The sequence below is a fragment of the Leishmania braziliensis genome, chromosome 13 (assembly GCF_000002845.2).
Source record: "Leishmania braziliensis MHOM/BR/75/M2904 complete genome, chromosome 13".
Taxonomy (NCBI): Eukaryota; Euglenozoa; class Kinetoplastea; order Trypanosomatida; family Trypanosomatidae; genus Leishmania; species Leishmania braziliensis.
This window is the reverse complement of record NC_009305.2, coordinates 103,980-118,619: the sequence shown is the minus strand read 5'-3', so window position 1 is coordinate 118,619 and position 14,640 is coordinate 103,980. Positions and strand designations below refer to the sequence as shown.

General features: G+C 53.3%; 5 protein-coding genes across 5 annotated transcripts in view; all 5 read right to left on the bottom strand.

The window, feature by feature from the left end:
- The window catches only part of LBRM_13_0320 (putative RNA helicase), a gene marked incomplete at both ends in the record, with an annotated part of 5,961 nt that extends 3,986 nt beyond the window's left edge, over positions 1-1,975 (bottom strand). The window contains one exon of the mRNA XM_001563125.1: positions 1-1,975. This exon is cut by the window's left edge and continues 3,986 nt beyond it. Coding sequence (XP_001563175.1) covers positions 1-1,975 — 1,975 coding nt within the window.
- Positions 1,976-4,087: 2,112 nt separating this feature from the next.
- On the bottom strand, positions 4,088-5,500 carry LBRM_13_0310 (conserved hypothetical protein; the record flags this gene model as incomplete). Its single annotated transcript, XM_001563124.1, has 1 exon — positions 4,088-5,500. The coding sequence occupies one exon, from the start codon at positions 5,498-5,500 to the stop codon at positions 4,088-4,090; it is 1,413 nt and encodes a 470-aa protein (XP_001563174.1).
- Positions 5,501-7,062: 1,562 nt separating this feature from the next.
- On the bottom strand, positions 7,063-9,342 carry LBRM_13_0300 (conserved hypothetical protein; the record flags this gene model as incomplete). Its single annotated transcript, XM_001563123.1, has 1 exon — positions 7,063-9,342. One exon carries the CDS (start codon positions 9,340-9,342, stop codon positions 7,063-7,065), a length of 2,280 nt encoding a protein of 759 aa, XP_001563173.1.
- A 999-nt stretch (positions 9,343-10,341) lies between these two features.
- LBRM_13_0290 (conserved hypothetical protein) lies at positions 10,342-10,929 on the bottom strand (the record flags this gene model as incomplete). The annotated part of the gene is made up of 1 exon (XM_001563122.1): positions 10,342-10,929. The coding sequence occupies one exon, from the start codon at positions 10,927-10,929 to the stop codon at positions 10,342-10,344; it is 588 nt and encodes a 195-aa protein (XP_001563172.1).
- A 2,217-nt stretch (positions 10,930-13,146) lies between these two features.
- LBRM_13_0280 (conserved hypothetical protein) lies at positions 13,147-14,640 on the bottom strand (the record flags this gene model as incomplete). The annotated part of the gene is made up of 1 exon (XM_001563121.1): positions 13,147-14,640. One exon carries the CDS (start codon positions 14,638-14,640, stop codon positions 13,147-13,149), a length of 1,494 nt encoding a protein of 497 aa, XP_001563171.1.

Here is a 14,640-nt window from a genome sequence, read left to right as displayed (position 1 = left end):
CAGCGCGGCCGAAGATCTGCATTACATCCAGCACCGAGATGGAGACGAGCCCACCGCGCTTGGGGTCGTACATTTGTGTGCCACGAATCACCACTGTGTGCGCCGGAAGGTTTACGCCCCACGCCAGGGTACTTGTGCAGCACAGTACTTTCAGATACCCGTCCCTGAAGAAGCCCTCTGTGCTGGTGCGATCGTAACGGACGAGGCCAGCGTGGTGCGCGCCGAAGCCGGCGATGAATAAGGAGGCCAAGTCACGCCCTTGAAGCGTGCGGCCCTTCTTGTCGATCGCTGACGGCATTACACCTCTGTACTGAAACAGTTGCTCCTCCCCACGGCACTTTGACTCCTCGATAAAGTACTTGGCCAGCCCTATCGTCTGCTTCCGCGAGTGCACAAACACCATCACCTGGTGCCCCTCCCGCACGTTCTTCACCACCTCCTCATACGCCAGGCGATCGAGCTCGAACTCCTTGTTGCGCTTCTGCGGTCCAGATGCGTTCTGCACACCAATAAAAGTCTGCTCCAGAGGAACAGGGCGATACTCCGGGCCGAATACTTTGAGACCCTCCCGTAAGTCCGCCTGCAGGAAGTTTGCCACATCCTTGTAGTTGGGCAGCGTGGCGGAGAGGCCCACCAGGCGGATGCGCTGCTCCGGATTCAGCTCGCCGTGCCGCAGTGTGCGCGCGACCAACGCCTCCAACACAGGACCGCGCTCTTCGTTCAGCAGGTGAATCTCATCCATGATGATGAGCCGCACTTGGCTTACCAGCTCCTCATTGCTCTGTTTGCGGGTGATGACATCCCACTTCTCCGGCGTTGTCACAATTACTTGCGTCTCCGCCAGCTCCCGCTTGGTCAGCTGCATGTCGCCCGTAAGTTCGCGCACCTTCATCATGAACGGCGCTAGGCGCCGCGAGAAGTTCTCAACCATCTCCTGCGCAAGCGCCTTCATTGGGGCAACAAAAATTATCTTGAAGTCTCGATCTAGTACACCGCCCTCGAAGTGCTCGCTGATGCACCGCAGCATCACAAGCAGCGCACACACCGTCTTACCCGCACCCGTCGGCGCGCACACCAGCATGTTCTGCGAGGTGTGAAACGCTGTCTCGAAGATCGTTGTCTGAATCGTGTTGAGGTGCGTAATGGAGAGAAAGGCTGGGTGCGTCCACTCTGGCAGAGACGTCGCGATACAGATGCGCTTGCTATCAGGCAGTATCTCCTGTGTTGGAGGGGGAATGTGAATGCGCACATGCCCGGACTTCTTGGTAACAGTAGCGCCTGCCGGCATAATGGACCCAGTCACGCTGAAGTCCCGCTTAAAGAGCTCGTCCAGCTCTGACTCCTGCATCAAGACACGGTAGCGTTTGTTCATGTGGGCGAGCCACTTCTGATCAGTAAGCTTGCCTGCGTCGTTGATCACCACATCCTGCCCCTGTGAGCGCTGATTAGTGTTCTTCACTACGCGCACCGTCAGTCCCTTTGGACCGCCAGAGGACTGGCTCACCCCCGCATCCCCGGCATCCTCCAAGGTGCAGAACTCCTCCAAGAGTCGGAGGAAGACTTCGCGAGGGCGGTACATTATGCACTGCAGCAGGTCGTAGTGACTGTCCCCAAGAACCTCGAGCAGCTCATCGATAACACGCACCTTTGCTCGCTCCTTCTGATCCAGGGTCTCGCAGGCCGTAACACGATCGAGTGCGTTGAGCAGCAACTTGGTGAGATCCTCGTCAAAGTTCACGTACACCTGTGACACGATGTCGTCAACGCTGGAGAGTAGCATATCCAACGAAATCTTACGCTGCTCCTGGTACGCCGAGCGGCCAGATCCACCGACTCGATCCCCACGGGGCGACAGCGGCTCGCCGGAGTGGGTGAGCAGAGCCACGGGCCTCTGCGCCTGCATGCACTCCGACACGAAGCTATTCGTCTGCACGCCACCCGTGAAAATGTACTCTGCCAGGTGACCTTGAGTCATGGAGTTTTGCTGATGCGAAAGCCCCTGCTGCTGTTTCGGATTGAAGTACTTCCGGTTGAGAAGCACTGTCAGGCGCTTCAGCGTGGCATCAATCGCTGCACTGGTCCCAGCAATGCCTGCACCGCCGTCGCTGCCACCACCAGCGTTGGCGTGGCCACGATTTCCGTATTGCGAGCGGAGGCTTGCGGTTGGCTTCTTCCCATAAAAGCTCTCCGCGTCACGGGCCTGCAGATCAAGAGGCCTTCGATCCGCTAAACTCCCCACGGGATTTCCCTTTTGGATGCTCTGCTCCGCGGTGCTGACTTGAGCATAGTCCTGCTTTGCGGGTTGGTTGTTGTTGCTACTGTTGCTGGTGTTGACCTTTCCGCTGGGACCTCTTCTGGTACTCCGGTCATGAAAAGATGGCTGAACGCTAGTATTGGTGGTGCTGCCGTTATTGGTACTCCATGAGCCGTGACCTCCGCCCCACGGCGGCTTTCCGGGAGGACCCGACGAGCGCATCGCCCCCCGCGGTTCCACCGCAGCCCCGATGCCACGCGAGATAAAACCTCAAAGAGCAAAATAGAAACACAAATGCAAGCGAGCGACGCAGATACAGGCAGGAGTCGGCCTTCCCTTTTTTCTTCTTCTTCACTACTCACAAGGGAGAAGGCGGCAGGAACAGAAGAGGCAACAACAACAGCAACAAAAGCGCACCGATGCGAAGTAACAGAGGAGAGGGAAGGGGGGATTGACAGGGGAGCTCTGAGCTCCAGAGTAACGGAGCAAAAAGAGAAGGGAGACGTGCGAGGGAGAAACAACAAAAGCGTACGCAAATAGTCCGCTCTGTCAGCAGTGGTGCGCCAACGCCCTTTTGTGTGCGCGCGTGGGTGTACGTTTCGCTTGAAGGAATGACGCCGTAGGCTACCGACAGTGCGGATACCAAAAAAGAGAGAAGATGGCAAACAAGAGAGGAAGGGCGAACGATGGCTCGCGAATTCGCAATGATGAAGCCCTGCGTTCCCGCAGCCCAGAAAGAAAAGGATGAGAGAAAAAGAGAGGGCACTTCTTTTGTAGTGATGAGTTTTGTATGTCGCCTCAACGTCTCCTCGTATTACACACACGTGTACGTATGATGGCACGTTTAAGGGCCTCTGTAACACCACACTTCGTTATGTTTCTTTACTCGGCCCTTTTCGATGGTGTTTGTAGGAGCAGAGACGGTAGGCGTAACAGGAGGCCAAAGCGGAAGGGAAAGAACACTGCGCAACTACTGTTGCTGTTGTTGTTTCCGCCTGATACCCCCTTGAGGGAGTAAAGATCGCTGTTTTTTAGCCAATGGTTTGATAAAATCAAAAACAGCTGAAAGCTGGCCTGAGAAAGAGAGCTAGCGTGGTGTGCGCAGAGTAGAGTGGGACATGAAAGGAAGCTTGAAAGGAAGAAGACCAAAGCATACCGGACTAGGACAGGGCAGCTGGTGAGGGAAGGAGATCCACGACTTGACGATGAGCCGACGAAAGGGGGAGAGGGGAATGATAAGAGACGAGCACGCAATTGTTGTTGTTGCGTTTGCACTTCTCTTCTCCCTCGTCTTCTCGACTCTCCTAATTGATCCATACTGTCTCTCGTCTCTGAGGCACAACAACTCAAGCTCCTTCAGATAGATGGACGCACAAGTCTCGCAATGCCGCCCCCTCCCACTCCACCCTCCCTAGTTGCAGTCCTTCAGGTCACACGAGCTGAGAGAAGTGAGGTCGTTTGCAAGCACAGGCTTCTCCTCTCCTCCTGGTGCTCGTGCTGAGAAAAGAGTGGTACAACACGTGCAAATGGCCTCGGCCCAGCGTGGGTGTGTGGGTGTGCCGCACTGATCGCAGCACTTTTTCTCGTTTCGTGTTCGTTTTTGCCGTGCAGTATTGAGACGAAGCGCACAAGCGGAGGAAAAAACACGCACGCACTGGTACACGGAAGAGTGAGGAAGAAAGCAAGTATATCCGCCTGAGTGCAGCTGCGGTCCCACGCATCTGCACAGATGCATTTCATGGTGCTGATGAAACAGAGCACGACTGCATGGGTACGTGACTTCAAGCGCCTCGGCACGCGTGCGCTGACGCCCTCCAGCACACGCGATCTCCTCTATTTGGTGTACTGAATCATGATGCGAGTGCGGAGAAGGTCGGTGGAGCCGACCGCCTCCACATTCCACTCCACAGGCAACGGCGAGGGTGGTCTTGCTAGACTCGGAGTCATCAGCTGATTCCTGGATGGTAGCATGTTGAATTTCTTCTTCGCGTAGTACTTTCCGTGCTTCTGGGCGGGTGCAATGGTCTTGGCACTCGCTTCTCGTCGTTGCCTCTCCTCTTCGGTCGGGATGCGGTAGTAGTTGTTGTGTCGCTGAAGCGTCGTGACGCTGCAGTACGGCACCGAATAGCCAGCACCTTTGTCGTGATACTTGGGGCAGCACACCTCCAAGAGCGTGGACACGACGTCGGCGTGGGTGATGGCCATGACATGCATCGGCGGCAACAGCGCCGGTGGCCCGGCAGACTCGCGGCTCTCCACTGTTCGCTCTGCCCAAATCTGAAAGTACTTGGGCAAACGCGTCCTTCGCTCCGCGGCAACGGCTGTCTGGATTGCCAAAGGGACCATAGCATCCGACTCTGCACCGGCACGCCGGAGGAAGTGCGTGCCCATCAGCTGCTCGCAGCGGCGGACCAGGTCAGACTTGCCCTCAGGGTGCTCCACGCCGCAGCCGCGATACCCCTTATTCAAGGTATCTGGTGGAGAAGGATGACAGCTCTTGGCAGACCTTCGGCTTGTCGCACGCACCTCACCGGCGGTGTCGGGCTGCGAGGCAACCTTTGCCTCAATGGTACTCGCCGTCGCGGAGCACGTCCAGACGGGAAGCGCGGTGTGCGTCCTCAGCCACTCCTCCGCCAATGTGGCCCATCCGCTCGCCGCCTCAGCGCCGATATTGTACTCGGCGAGGAGCTCGGTTTCCTCCGCTGCGCGCGTTTTCAGGAATGGGATCAGTGTCGTGCGAAGCGCTTCCACTTGTGGTCGAAAAAGGAGCCGATCGCCTTCTGCGCCGGGCACGCTGCGCTCTCCGCTCGTCATGTACGAGCCTCCCAGTACAGGGACGGTGCGAAAGACCTTCGGCTGCTGCCAATCCGCCAAGAGGGGCTCCACGTACATTGGTAGTCTTCCTTCAAACGCAATGACGTTTATAACCGCTGCCGTCTCGACACAGCGGTGAAATGGGGAAACGAGAAAGAGCGTGAACGTGCCGCGGATGCGCTGCTCCACCTTCCGCTCTTGCCGGAGTGCAAAGTACTTGAGCGCCGTCTCAAAGCTCTGCTTCCGGCCAGCGTTTGACAGAGGCGGGTCGTAGAAAGGGAGAAGCGTGTTGCCTTTCCACGTGCGATCAACGTGATCCTGCCGCTCACCGTGCCGAATCAGCACAAATAAATCACTGAGTTGCTCCTCCTGCTGCCGTGCTGTGCTTTGGATGTTCTTTGTAGACTTCGCAAACTGTGGGGCCGTCAACATAGTCACCTCGTCCGCAGCGGAGGCGCGCGTGCCGTTTGGAGTACATCTGTGGGTTCCGGAAATTCCCTTTCGATTCCGAACGTACAGCTTCGTTGGCGTGGGCGATGGGGCTGCCGCGGGTGGCATAGTTGCCACTCCCAACTCTTGACCAAGTCGAGGTCGCCAGTACCTCCACTTTGCGCGCGTGAGGACTGAAAGGAGCAAGAGACCCGCCACCACAGCCGCGGCCGCCACACAAGCCAGCGCCACCCTCGTCCTAGAATCCCCCGTCAGAGACGGGGTGACAGAGAGCGTTACTAGAGACTCCACTGAAGCAACTGAGCACAGGTAGAACGGGGAAACAATGGAGAAAGAAGTGTGTCTGAAAGCGAAGGGGGAAAGCACTGCAGAAGGAGTGGACCGGAGAGGTCACCCGCGAAGAGGTGAAGTCGAACCCCGTGATGGCTGCCTTGGTGCGTACCTTCGTGTGACTGGTTTTTTCCCCTGTCTGCGTCTTTTCCCTTGCTGTGGCTCGGAGTACTGTCAAGTAGCAGAGTATTAGCGCAGCTGTGAGTGTGCGTTTATCCACGTAGGGCTCCTTTACACAGAAGGGCGCGCGACTCTTCCTTCAAGCGGTATGGTGGGTCAAAAGCGAGGGAGAGGCAGAGGAGACGTGGAGACAACGCCGCCCCAGAGGAGCAGGGGTAAGAAGAGAGGGTTGGGTGTGCGAGAAGAACAACGCCGAGGAATAGCCAAGGATGAGGAATGCACCAAGGGCATCGAAGCTACCACCGCTACCGTCAACCATCACTACTTGAGACCTTGACGCACGAGGGGGGAGGGGAGGGGAGGGAGACAAGACACAGTACAAACAGAACAGCAAGACGCGGTAAAAAAAGACAGCGCGGGGGAGGGGGGAATAAGGCGAAAGCAAAACCCCAGAGAGTACCGCCAACGGCACCACCGAGGATTCCATTTTCTTTTTCACAACGACTGGTATGATTACATACGCGCTGTGCGGCAGGGCAAAGCACATGTCTGAACCACTCGATTGTGACTCCTTGGGCATGGTCCACAGAGCTGTACGATTGCTGTTGTTGCTCTCAGCACTGTGAACATGCTCAGCAAACGACGAGATAATGACGCGGCGAGAAGCCACGCAAGGGGCGGAGGAGCACTCTGTACCTGACAGGGTGCCCAGAGGCGCTGAACCAGCGCCATGAAAAAAAAACCCTGCCCCTCCCTCCCCTTTCTCCCTATCCCAATGTAAATGATATGTCGCAGTCGAAACGTCGAACACGTGCGTGAAGTAACGCACATAGGCAAGTGTTAAGTGAGGAGGGGGTGGGACAAAGGGGGAAGGATGACGCAAGATGAAAAGGCAGCCCAGGAAGAGAAAGGAAAATGAAAAGACTGTCGCTCTCGTGTGACGTCTGGGGTACGTGAGCAGCTGGACCTAGCAACCGTCTCACGATGCGCTGGTGCAATGCAGTTTCCACTTTTCACCGCACAGTCGTTCTTCCATAATCATCTTCTCTGCCCCCTCACCCTACATTCCCCTTCCACCTCTTCAGTGCAGCACGCTACGGCGCAGCAGCAGCGGATACAGAGCCGGAGACAGAAGAAGCAACTGCAGCACCGACAGAGAAAGTGCCGGCACCGTTCCTCCTCAACGCACTGACATCTTCCTCGAGCTGTCCATATAGCTGAAGCAGTAGGTCGTGCTCCTCTTGTAAGTGATCGTGTTTTGCCTTCCAGACTTCGGCATCAACGGCCGCGGCCCGCAAGCGCTCCAGCTCAGCGGACTGCCGCAACACCTCCTGCTCCAGTCGCTCGCGTGTTTTCCCGTCCTTCGAATCACTCCAGGCGGACCGCTCCATGTGCATGAAGGGGTTCAGTGGGAGAGTTGACGTGACCCGTCCTCTCAGTGACCCGCTCAAAGGTGACCTGGGCAGCGAAGGCTCCGAGAACGGAGCCTTCACGGGAGGCACGTTCGTACTCACGAGGGCTTCGCTCTGAGAGTGGCCCAGGACGTCAATCCTGGATGCCCTCAGCTTTTGAACTGTGGATTCTAGCTGCATGATCGTCTTTCGCTGGTCCTCTATCTCCGTCTGCGTGGTGCCCAAGGATTCCTGCAGCGCCAGATATCGATCCTCCCACTCACGGATGTCTCCCCGCAGAGTAGCCACCGTCTTACACTCGTGGCTGAGTCGGTCGCGCAAATCAGCCTCCGCTGCCGCCCGAGATCGCTTCAGTGACGCGTACTGGTCGAGCAGCTCCGTGTACTCGTTGCGCGTCTTCTGCATCTCCGCCTTCCAGGTGGCACTGCTGCGCTGGGAATCCTCGAGTTCACGGCGGAGATCCTGCAATGTGTTGACAGACCCCAACGCCATCTCACTCAGGCGGGCCTCTGCTTGACAAGCGCGCATGTTTGCATTCTGCACCTCACGCTCTAGATCTGCCGTTCGTGTGTCGTACTCTGTCGACAGATTCTGCAAAGAGCTGCGAAGCTGCTCCACCTCTTGGCGAAGCTGATCGACGGTGTCGGAGCTCGACTCCTTTGCGGTATATAGCTGGGCGGAGTAGCTCAGCTTCAGTTCCTCCATCTGGCTTTGCAGGACACCATTTAGGTGTTTCGCTTCCCTAAGTTGGGTCCTGAGGTTGTCAACGATAGTGTTGCAAGAGCGTGTGTCACTCTCGAGCTGGGCAATGCGTTGTTGCGCAGTGATCTCGTTTTCTTGCTGCCGCTCCTGTCCACTTACCCAGGCCTCTTCCCGAGCACGATACTCTTCTAGCTCTTCTTCAAGATCCTGAACGTGTTCTTTCAGCTGGTCTCGCTTCTCTACTACCGACTTGTATCGCTCCTTCTCCTTTCCGAGCCTCTCGATCAGCAGTGATACCTGTTGCTCACTATCTGCATTGTGTGTAAGGGAGGCTGTGGCGTTTGCCAGCTTCTCTTCAAGTGCAGAGACGTGGTCCTTCAAGGATGCGTTCTGGCTCTGCAACCTAACTACATTATTCATTTCCTCTGCCAGTTGTTGTTGAAATCGAAGCAGCTGCCCTACGTCGTTAAACGACTCCGTCACCACCGAAGGTGGGGACGAAGGTTCGGTTGTAGCAGGCAACCGGAGAGGCGGAATAAACGACGTGGATGGAACGCGATTGCCAGTCAAAGACACTGAAGCCGTGTCAGAAGCCACAGCAGTAGTATCCTCTGCATTAGGCAAGACGGAATGCTGAGCCTCAGCGCCCTCTAGTGATGGTGACTTGGTCGACAGCGTGCTTATCGGAGGTGGTGCTGCGAACTCTTCAGGCCGTATTGTGACCTCGACCTCTTGTAGTTTCAGCGGCGACCCTGTCATCGAGGGAGTGGTGTCGCTAGGAACAGCATGGGGGTGTTGCTGCCCTGTTTCTCTTGAAGTTGGCGCCAACGGGAGTGATGCGGTGGCAGAGGGTATTACGTCTGTCGGGTCAGACAGCATCGCGGGCTTAGGTGGCAGGGTGACCACTGGTAAGCCAGGTGTGGACAGTGACGAAGACAGCGTCGGAGGTGCTGGCGGCACAGTTGCCGCCGGTGGGGATCCATGCAAGCAGGGTTCTGGGGGTGCGGATGGGACTACCAGCCTGTCATCTTCCCATGCTCCCGCACAAGCTTCAGTGTCTGAATTTTTGAATGAGGAAACAGGCTGCTCTCTCATCCGCTGCTGAGGCAGCACAGAATCCTTGAAGTCAGGATCAGAGATGGCTACGATAGCACATTTTTCATCCTCCCGCTGGACACCCTCCTCCTCCTCCTCATCGCCGAGAAGATCCACAGCATCTCCAATCCGCTGTTGGATTTGATCCAGAAAGCTCGACCACATCGACGTCTGTGAAGTATGACAGGAAGCTGCACCTCTAGCGCCAAGTCACGGCAAATGACTGGTGCAAGAGGAGAATTTCGTACTGAGTGCACAGGTGCATCTTACAACGTACGCACGCAGATACGCCGTCAAGCACCGTGGTACAAGGCGTGTCAATGACGCCTTGAGATCCTGCTATATTTGCTACCTCCTCTTCTCTCTGATGTGCGTTTCCTTTTAGCCATATATGGCTGGCGGGTGTGCATAGCGAGTGAGAGAAAAGAGTGCAAATCATTTTTATGGAAACAAAAGGAAAAGAGAGAGTCGTGCAGAGAAGTGGTGGATTTGAACGATGATGCGGTGATCTGTTCTATTATTGTTTAGAGGGCTAGCGGGGACTTCGGGGTGAAGGCGAAGTTGCATCGCATTTCAGAACCTCACCCGTGCTTCACATGTTTGACTTGAGGGCGAAAGGGTTCAAACAAGGGGAGGATCCTTTTCCATCTCCGCACTGTGCACAAGAATGCACGTTTGTGTCCACGACCTCCATTCATTTTCTTCATGCCAACACATAACGGCTATGGGAGAGCGGGAACAAAAAAAGTCTACGCATAAAACTGAGATGGTGAAAATGCCAAAACAAAAGCGTAAACGAACCTGCGCATCGTAGCGCAAGCACGCAAGCAGGCCCCATCACGGTACCACGACAACGCTCCGAGATGACATGCATAGACGCAACCGCTCCATGCTGCTCGGCCAGAACACCAGACCATCGCTGGCATGTTGCATAGACGAGGTACCTAGCTCTGCAAGGTCAATTGCGGGACGCTGTTGGGACGTCGACCCATGATTACCGCTTAAAAAATGAGAAGGCGGAGGAGGCGAGAAAGTCACTTCGCTGGTATCGCTCTCTGTTAAAGGGGTGAAAAGTGCCCCTTCCGTTTGATATGCGGCTATACTTCTCTCGTACTGACTCGGTTGAGAAGCTCGTCGCACGCCGCGCAGAGAAAAACCGGCACTTCACGACGCATTCCACGAGGCAGACCGCGACCCCTTCGCTTCGTAACCCGAGGAAAGGATTGCCGTCATGGCGGCAGAGAGAGAGATGCAACCACAGAGCCCCAAAGAGCTGCCGCGCCGGTGCCAGTATGCCCACTCTCTCATGTATTGCTCAACCACGTAAATTATGTGCACGATCCAGAGAAGAGCCACAAAAAGAAGCGTTACAAAGGGTATGTGATAAGCACACGCGGTTGCTAGAAGGGCGGCCCCATATACATTCTGAAAAAAAAAAAAAAACAGAAGCGGAAATGACATCTGGGCGTTATAGAGACGAACGACATCCTGCATGCGAACCGCCACAGCATCGCGCTTAACGTTGCGGTCAGTAAGCAGATACAGTTCGTAGTACATCAGTGTACAACACGCAAACAGTGTGACAGGTGCGCACCAGAGATACACGAAAGTGTTCGAAAATGTGGGCAAGGACGACGTTTCCTTCACTGCACGTCGCAGGTACACTGAGACGTAGGCATAGTAGTAGGTAAGAATAAAATTGGTGTTCAGATACTGAAGTATTGCCGAAGAACCCAAAACTACGTAACCCATTATCCAATAGCTGACGCACAGGGCACACAATTGAGGCCAAAAATGAGGAGTCGAGTTACCCCATAAGGAGAACTGAGTTGTTTCCTTGGCGGTACAGAACAGGCACAAACAGCAGTGCATACAGCAGGCAAAGACAACAGTAAAGCGTGATAGAGTACGGGAAAGGATGCATCCTTCCCACCGCGCCCTGCCACTGAAGCAGCTCGACAACAAGATCAATGCAAGAGCCAAAAAAAAAAAAAAAACTAGAAAAGAACAAAAACAAGCAAACCCCGGTGAAGTGCACGGGAAGTCGCGAACGAAGCAGGATGACAGTAAGAAGTACAGCCACTACCACACCCGCGTAGACAGTCGCTGGAATCCATACGAACCATCGGTTAATTGTGCCATACCGATCTAAGAGGGGAATCAACTGGATTGCGCACTCAGAGCTGAAAGTGAGTGTCACCGGCAACGTAACGTCAGAGGTGCTGACCAATGTGATCGAGTTCGAGTATGCATGCTTGTTCCCAGTAAAGTGAACCCAAGTCGGATCTCCCTGATGCGGCTGCAGAAAGACATTCAAAACCGAAGGGCACGCCTCACTGTCTGCAAGGTCCGTGCTGGGGAAAGTGAGGCGCGCGCCACAAGAGATAACTCCATCCATGGCGCCAGCCAGAGGGTTGAGATAGGCACAACACAGCTCGCTGTCACTCGATGGACCCGAAGCAGCGTTGATTGTGCCAGTCGCCGGCACAATCTCAAACACAGTCACAGCATTGAGGTCTGTACCAGACTCTATCAGTATCTGCTCCTTGAGTCGTGTAGAAACAACTCGTTTCTCAAAGGTGAGAGAACCCTTACTGAACCTCTCTATCCGTCTGTGAAAAGGTGTAATGTACTAGACAGGGTCAAGAAGATACAGACTGTCAATCAGAATTGTTCCGCCACATCTCGTCACACCAACGCAAACACCTGACACCAAGCTGCTCAGCAGCAAGACAAAACCGGTTACAATCAGGATGAGCCCAGAGGTGTTTGTAGCTGATAGCATTGCTCAACGCAGGAGCGGTGATAAGAAAAAAAAAAGAGGGAGAAAGAGCCGCGCAAACCTGCAGCATAAGTCTTTGGTATTCTTGCATAGAGTAATTTTCTATATTTCATGAAAGAGAAAAAAATGTTATAGTTGGAGAGTGCAATGTAAAATTAAGAGTATGAATAATCAGTAGCTGGTAGTTTCCGAAATAAAATGCGGCTGCTTGCTCTGATAGCGGTAATTAAATTAGGTGCCGCGATACAGTTCTGCGATCAGTCCCTTCCCTTATATTCCAAGAACTAATCCATTCCATTACCACAGCCCCTTCTGCTCCGCTTTTTCACTAAGATTGTATGTTTTCTGATCCCACTACAATGTTTTCTTTTGGTGGTTTCGAGAAGGGTAATTTACATCAAAGCAATGATCAGCAAAGAGAAAAATGGTAGCAACTTTCTTTTTCCAAACTTGTCATTCTAACACGAACAAGTCAGCAACTATACCCACACAAACGCAGTTCATCCACCTCTGCTACACCACAATTATGTCAAGGAGCCGGGCTAGCCAACACCGTTTGGCGCCGTTCAGCCCATCACAATTCCATTGCGTATAGCACAGGAGAGGTCCAGAAATGCGCTCAAGACCACCACTACGTACTACAGACAAAAAAGAGTGAGTGGATCCGTATATTTTCTGAATCGTCGACACAATTCGTAGTGGGTCGCTCCAAACCTGATCATGGCCACTCATATCTCCGGCACTGCGCCACCTCAACCTTGTCCTCTGATATCGAGTCCGCAGCTATACATGACAGCAGACTGCAGGTCCTTGGCTTCCTCACAAAGAGTGGGTACTGAGCCCTGATAGCAGAGTGAGGTGACGGGCATCATTAGGCAACAAAAGCACACATGGAAAAAAAAAAAAAACAGAAATTTCAAAAAAGTGATTTTGCATGCAACAGTCACTTTTTTTTTGACCTTGTGGCACACGTAAAGACAGGAAAATAGCTTTTCGTGTTAGCATAGCTTGTCATACTATACCTGCTATATAATTTGACCTTGGATTCAAGCCCTAAAAGCAAAACAAATGAAAATGGTGATTTTATTGATTCATTATTGTTGTACATCTGCCGCCTCACAAAAAGGAGTGGAAAAAAATGGTTTTCAACCCCAATATATTTTCCGTTCAATAAACTCAACCCTTCGTCAAACAAATCTCGGCGTTTGCTTGCGATGGCCGAGCTTGTCCAAGTGATCGATACGAATACCATTGCCTTTTACAATCGACCCGTCGTTGTTCCTTCTGTGGTGACCAATTGTGCTCTTTGCACCTTCAGCAATGCGCTGTTGCGCATCCCATATGGCAGGCTTGAACTCAGCTGCAGCCTTAACGATTTCCGCTTCGGTTAACGTGTCAAGAAGTGGCCCAACAAAAAAAATAAAAACATGAGTGAACAACCTCTGTGACGGTGTTACCATACACTGGGAAGCTTCAAACCCAGTCAGCTCTCTCCTTTTTTCCGACGGAGAGACTTGATAATCAGACTCGGAAAGTGCTTGACACACTTCGTACTTGAGAGATGGAATAAAGGAAAACAAAAGGCATGCTTGCAGAATAATTGCGTCCTCTTCTGTAAATTGGGCGTCATGGACAGCCTTTCGCACCTCGTAGCTCAAAGCTCGAGGCCCTGCAGGATCGTTGTCGACACCAGTCACAAAAAGAATCCATATTCTGTTGAGCCAGTCTTGAAGACGGTTGCTACCAGCATATTTCAGCTTCTCTTCGCAAATTCGCTCGAGCAACACACAGCGCTCTTTCTTGTTGGTGCGAAACTCTATCTCCTCCTTCGGGGTGAATGTGAGATCGGTTATTTTTTTTCCGTACTTCTCTGCAGTAAGGCATATTCGCGTAAGGACCTGGTGCGTGCGGTGGCAGCACCATTTTTTGGTGATGATGTCGCCCAGCGTTCGTGCCGAATCCACTTCTCCTGCAACCCCACCCATCCCTCCAGTAGTGCCTTTTCGAGGCTTTGTGTTTCCTTGAGGCTCCGCTTCGAGAGGAGCACGAGACCGCCAAACAACCAAAAGCTCACATTGATAAGAATTCGTCCATTTTTTGTCACTTTTCAGTCTTAGCCATACGTATTGATTTCCCTCTGGAACGAGTTGATTGCTGCCGTCAAGGGATAAGTCCTTGCCTGAGATATCGACGTCAGAATACGGATCCACTGTGTCCAAAATTTTATCTTTGGTAAACTGGATACTCACGCTCAATAATGGTGCTGTCCCACTTTTTTCAAGCACCAACGGCTCTGCACCAATTTCGATTTGCCGATTATTCTCTTCTTCGGGGAACAGCGGAATCACGAATCGCTGCTTTGATTTTAGCTTGGATAGCTCTATGAGCTGCTTGCCATAAAAAAGAACAAATGGCATCTTTCTGCGAGAGTGTTCGCTCACTGTTATGGAAAAACATACATTTTCAGATGCCTCTTCCAACTTGAAATTCAATTTGTCGTTGTAAAATGGGGCATTCGAGTTTTGCTGAATAGATGATAACTGCACAGCCGAGAGAATAGCACCTGACAACGCGTCAACTACTGCGACCGTGACCTGGGTTGTGCAGGGATTTGGATCGTCTTCTGTCTGAGGGTAGTTTTTTCCCCTCAGTATTTCGAATTCGACGAGTCCGGAAACCAT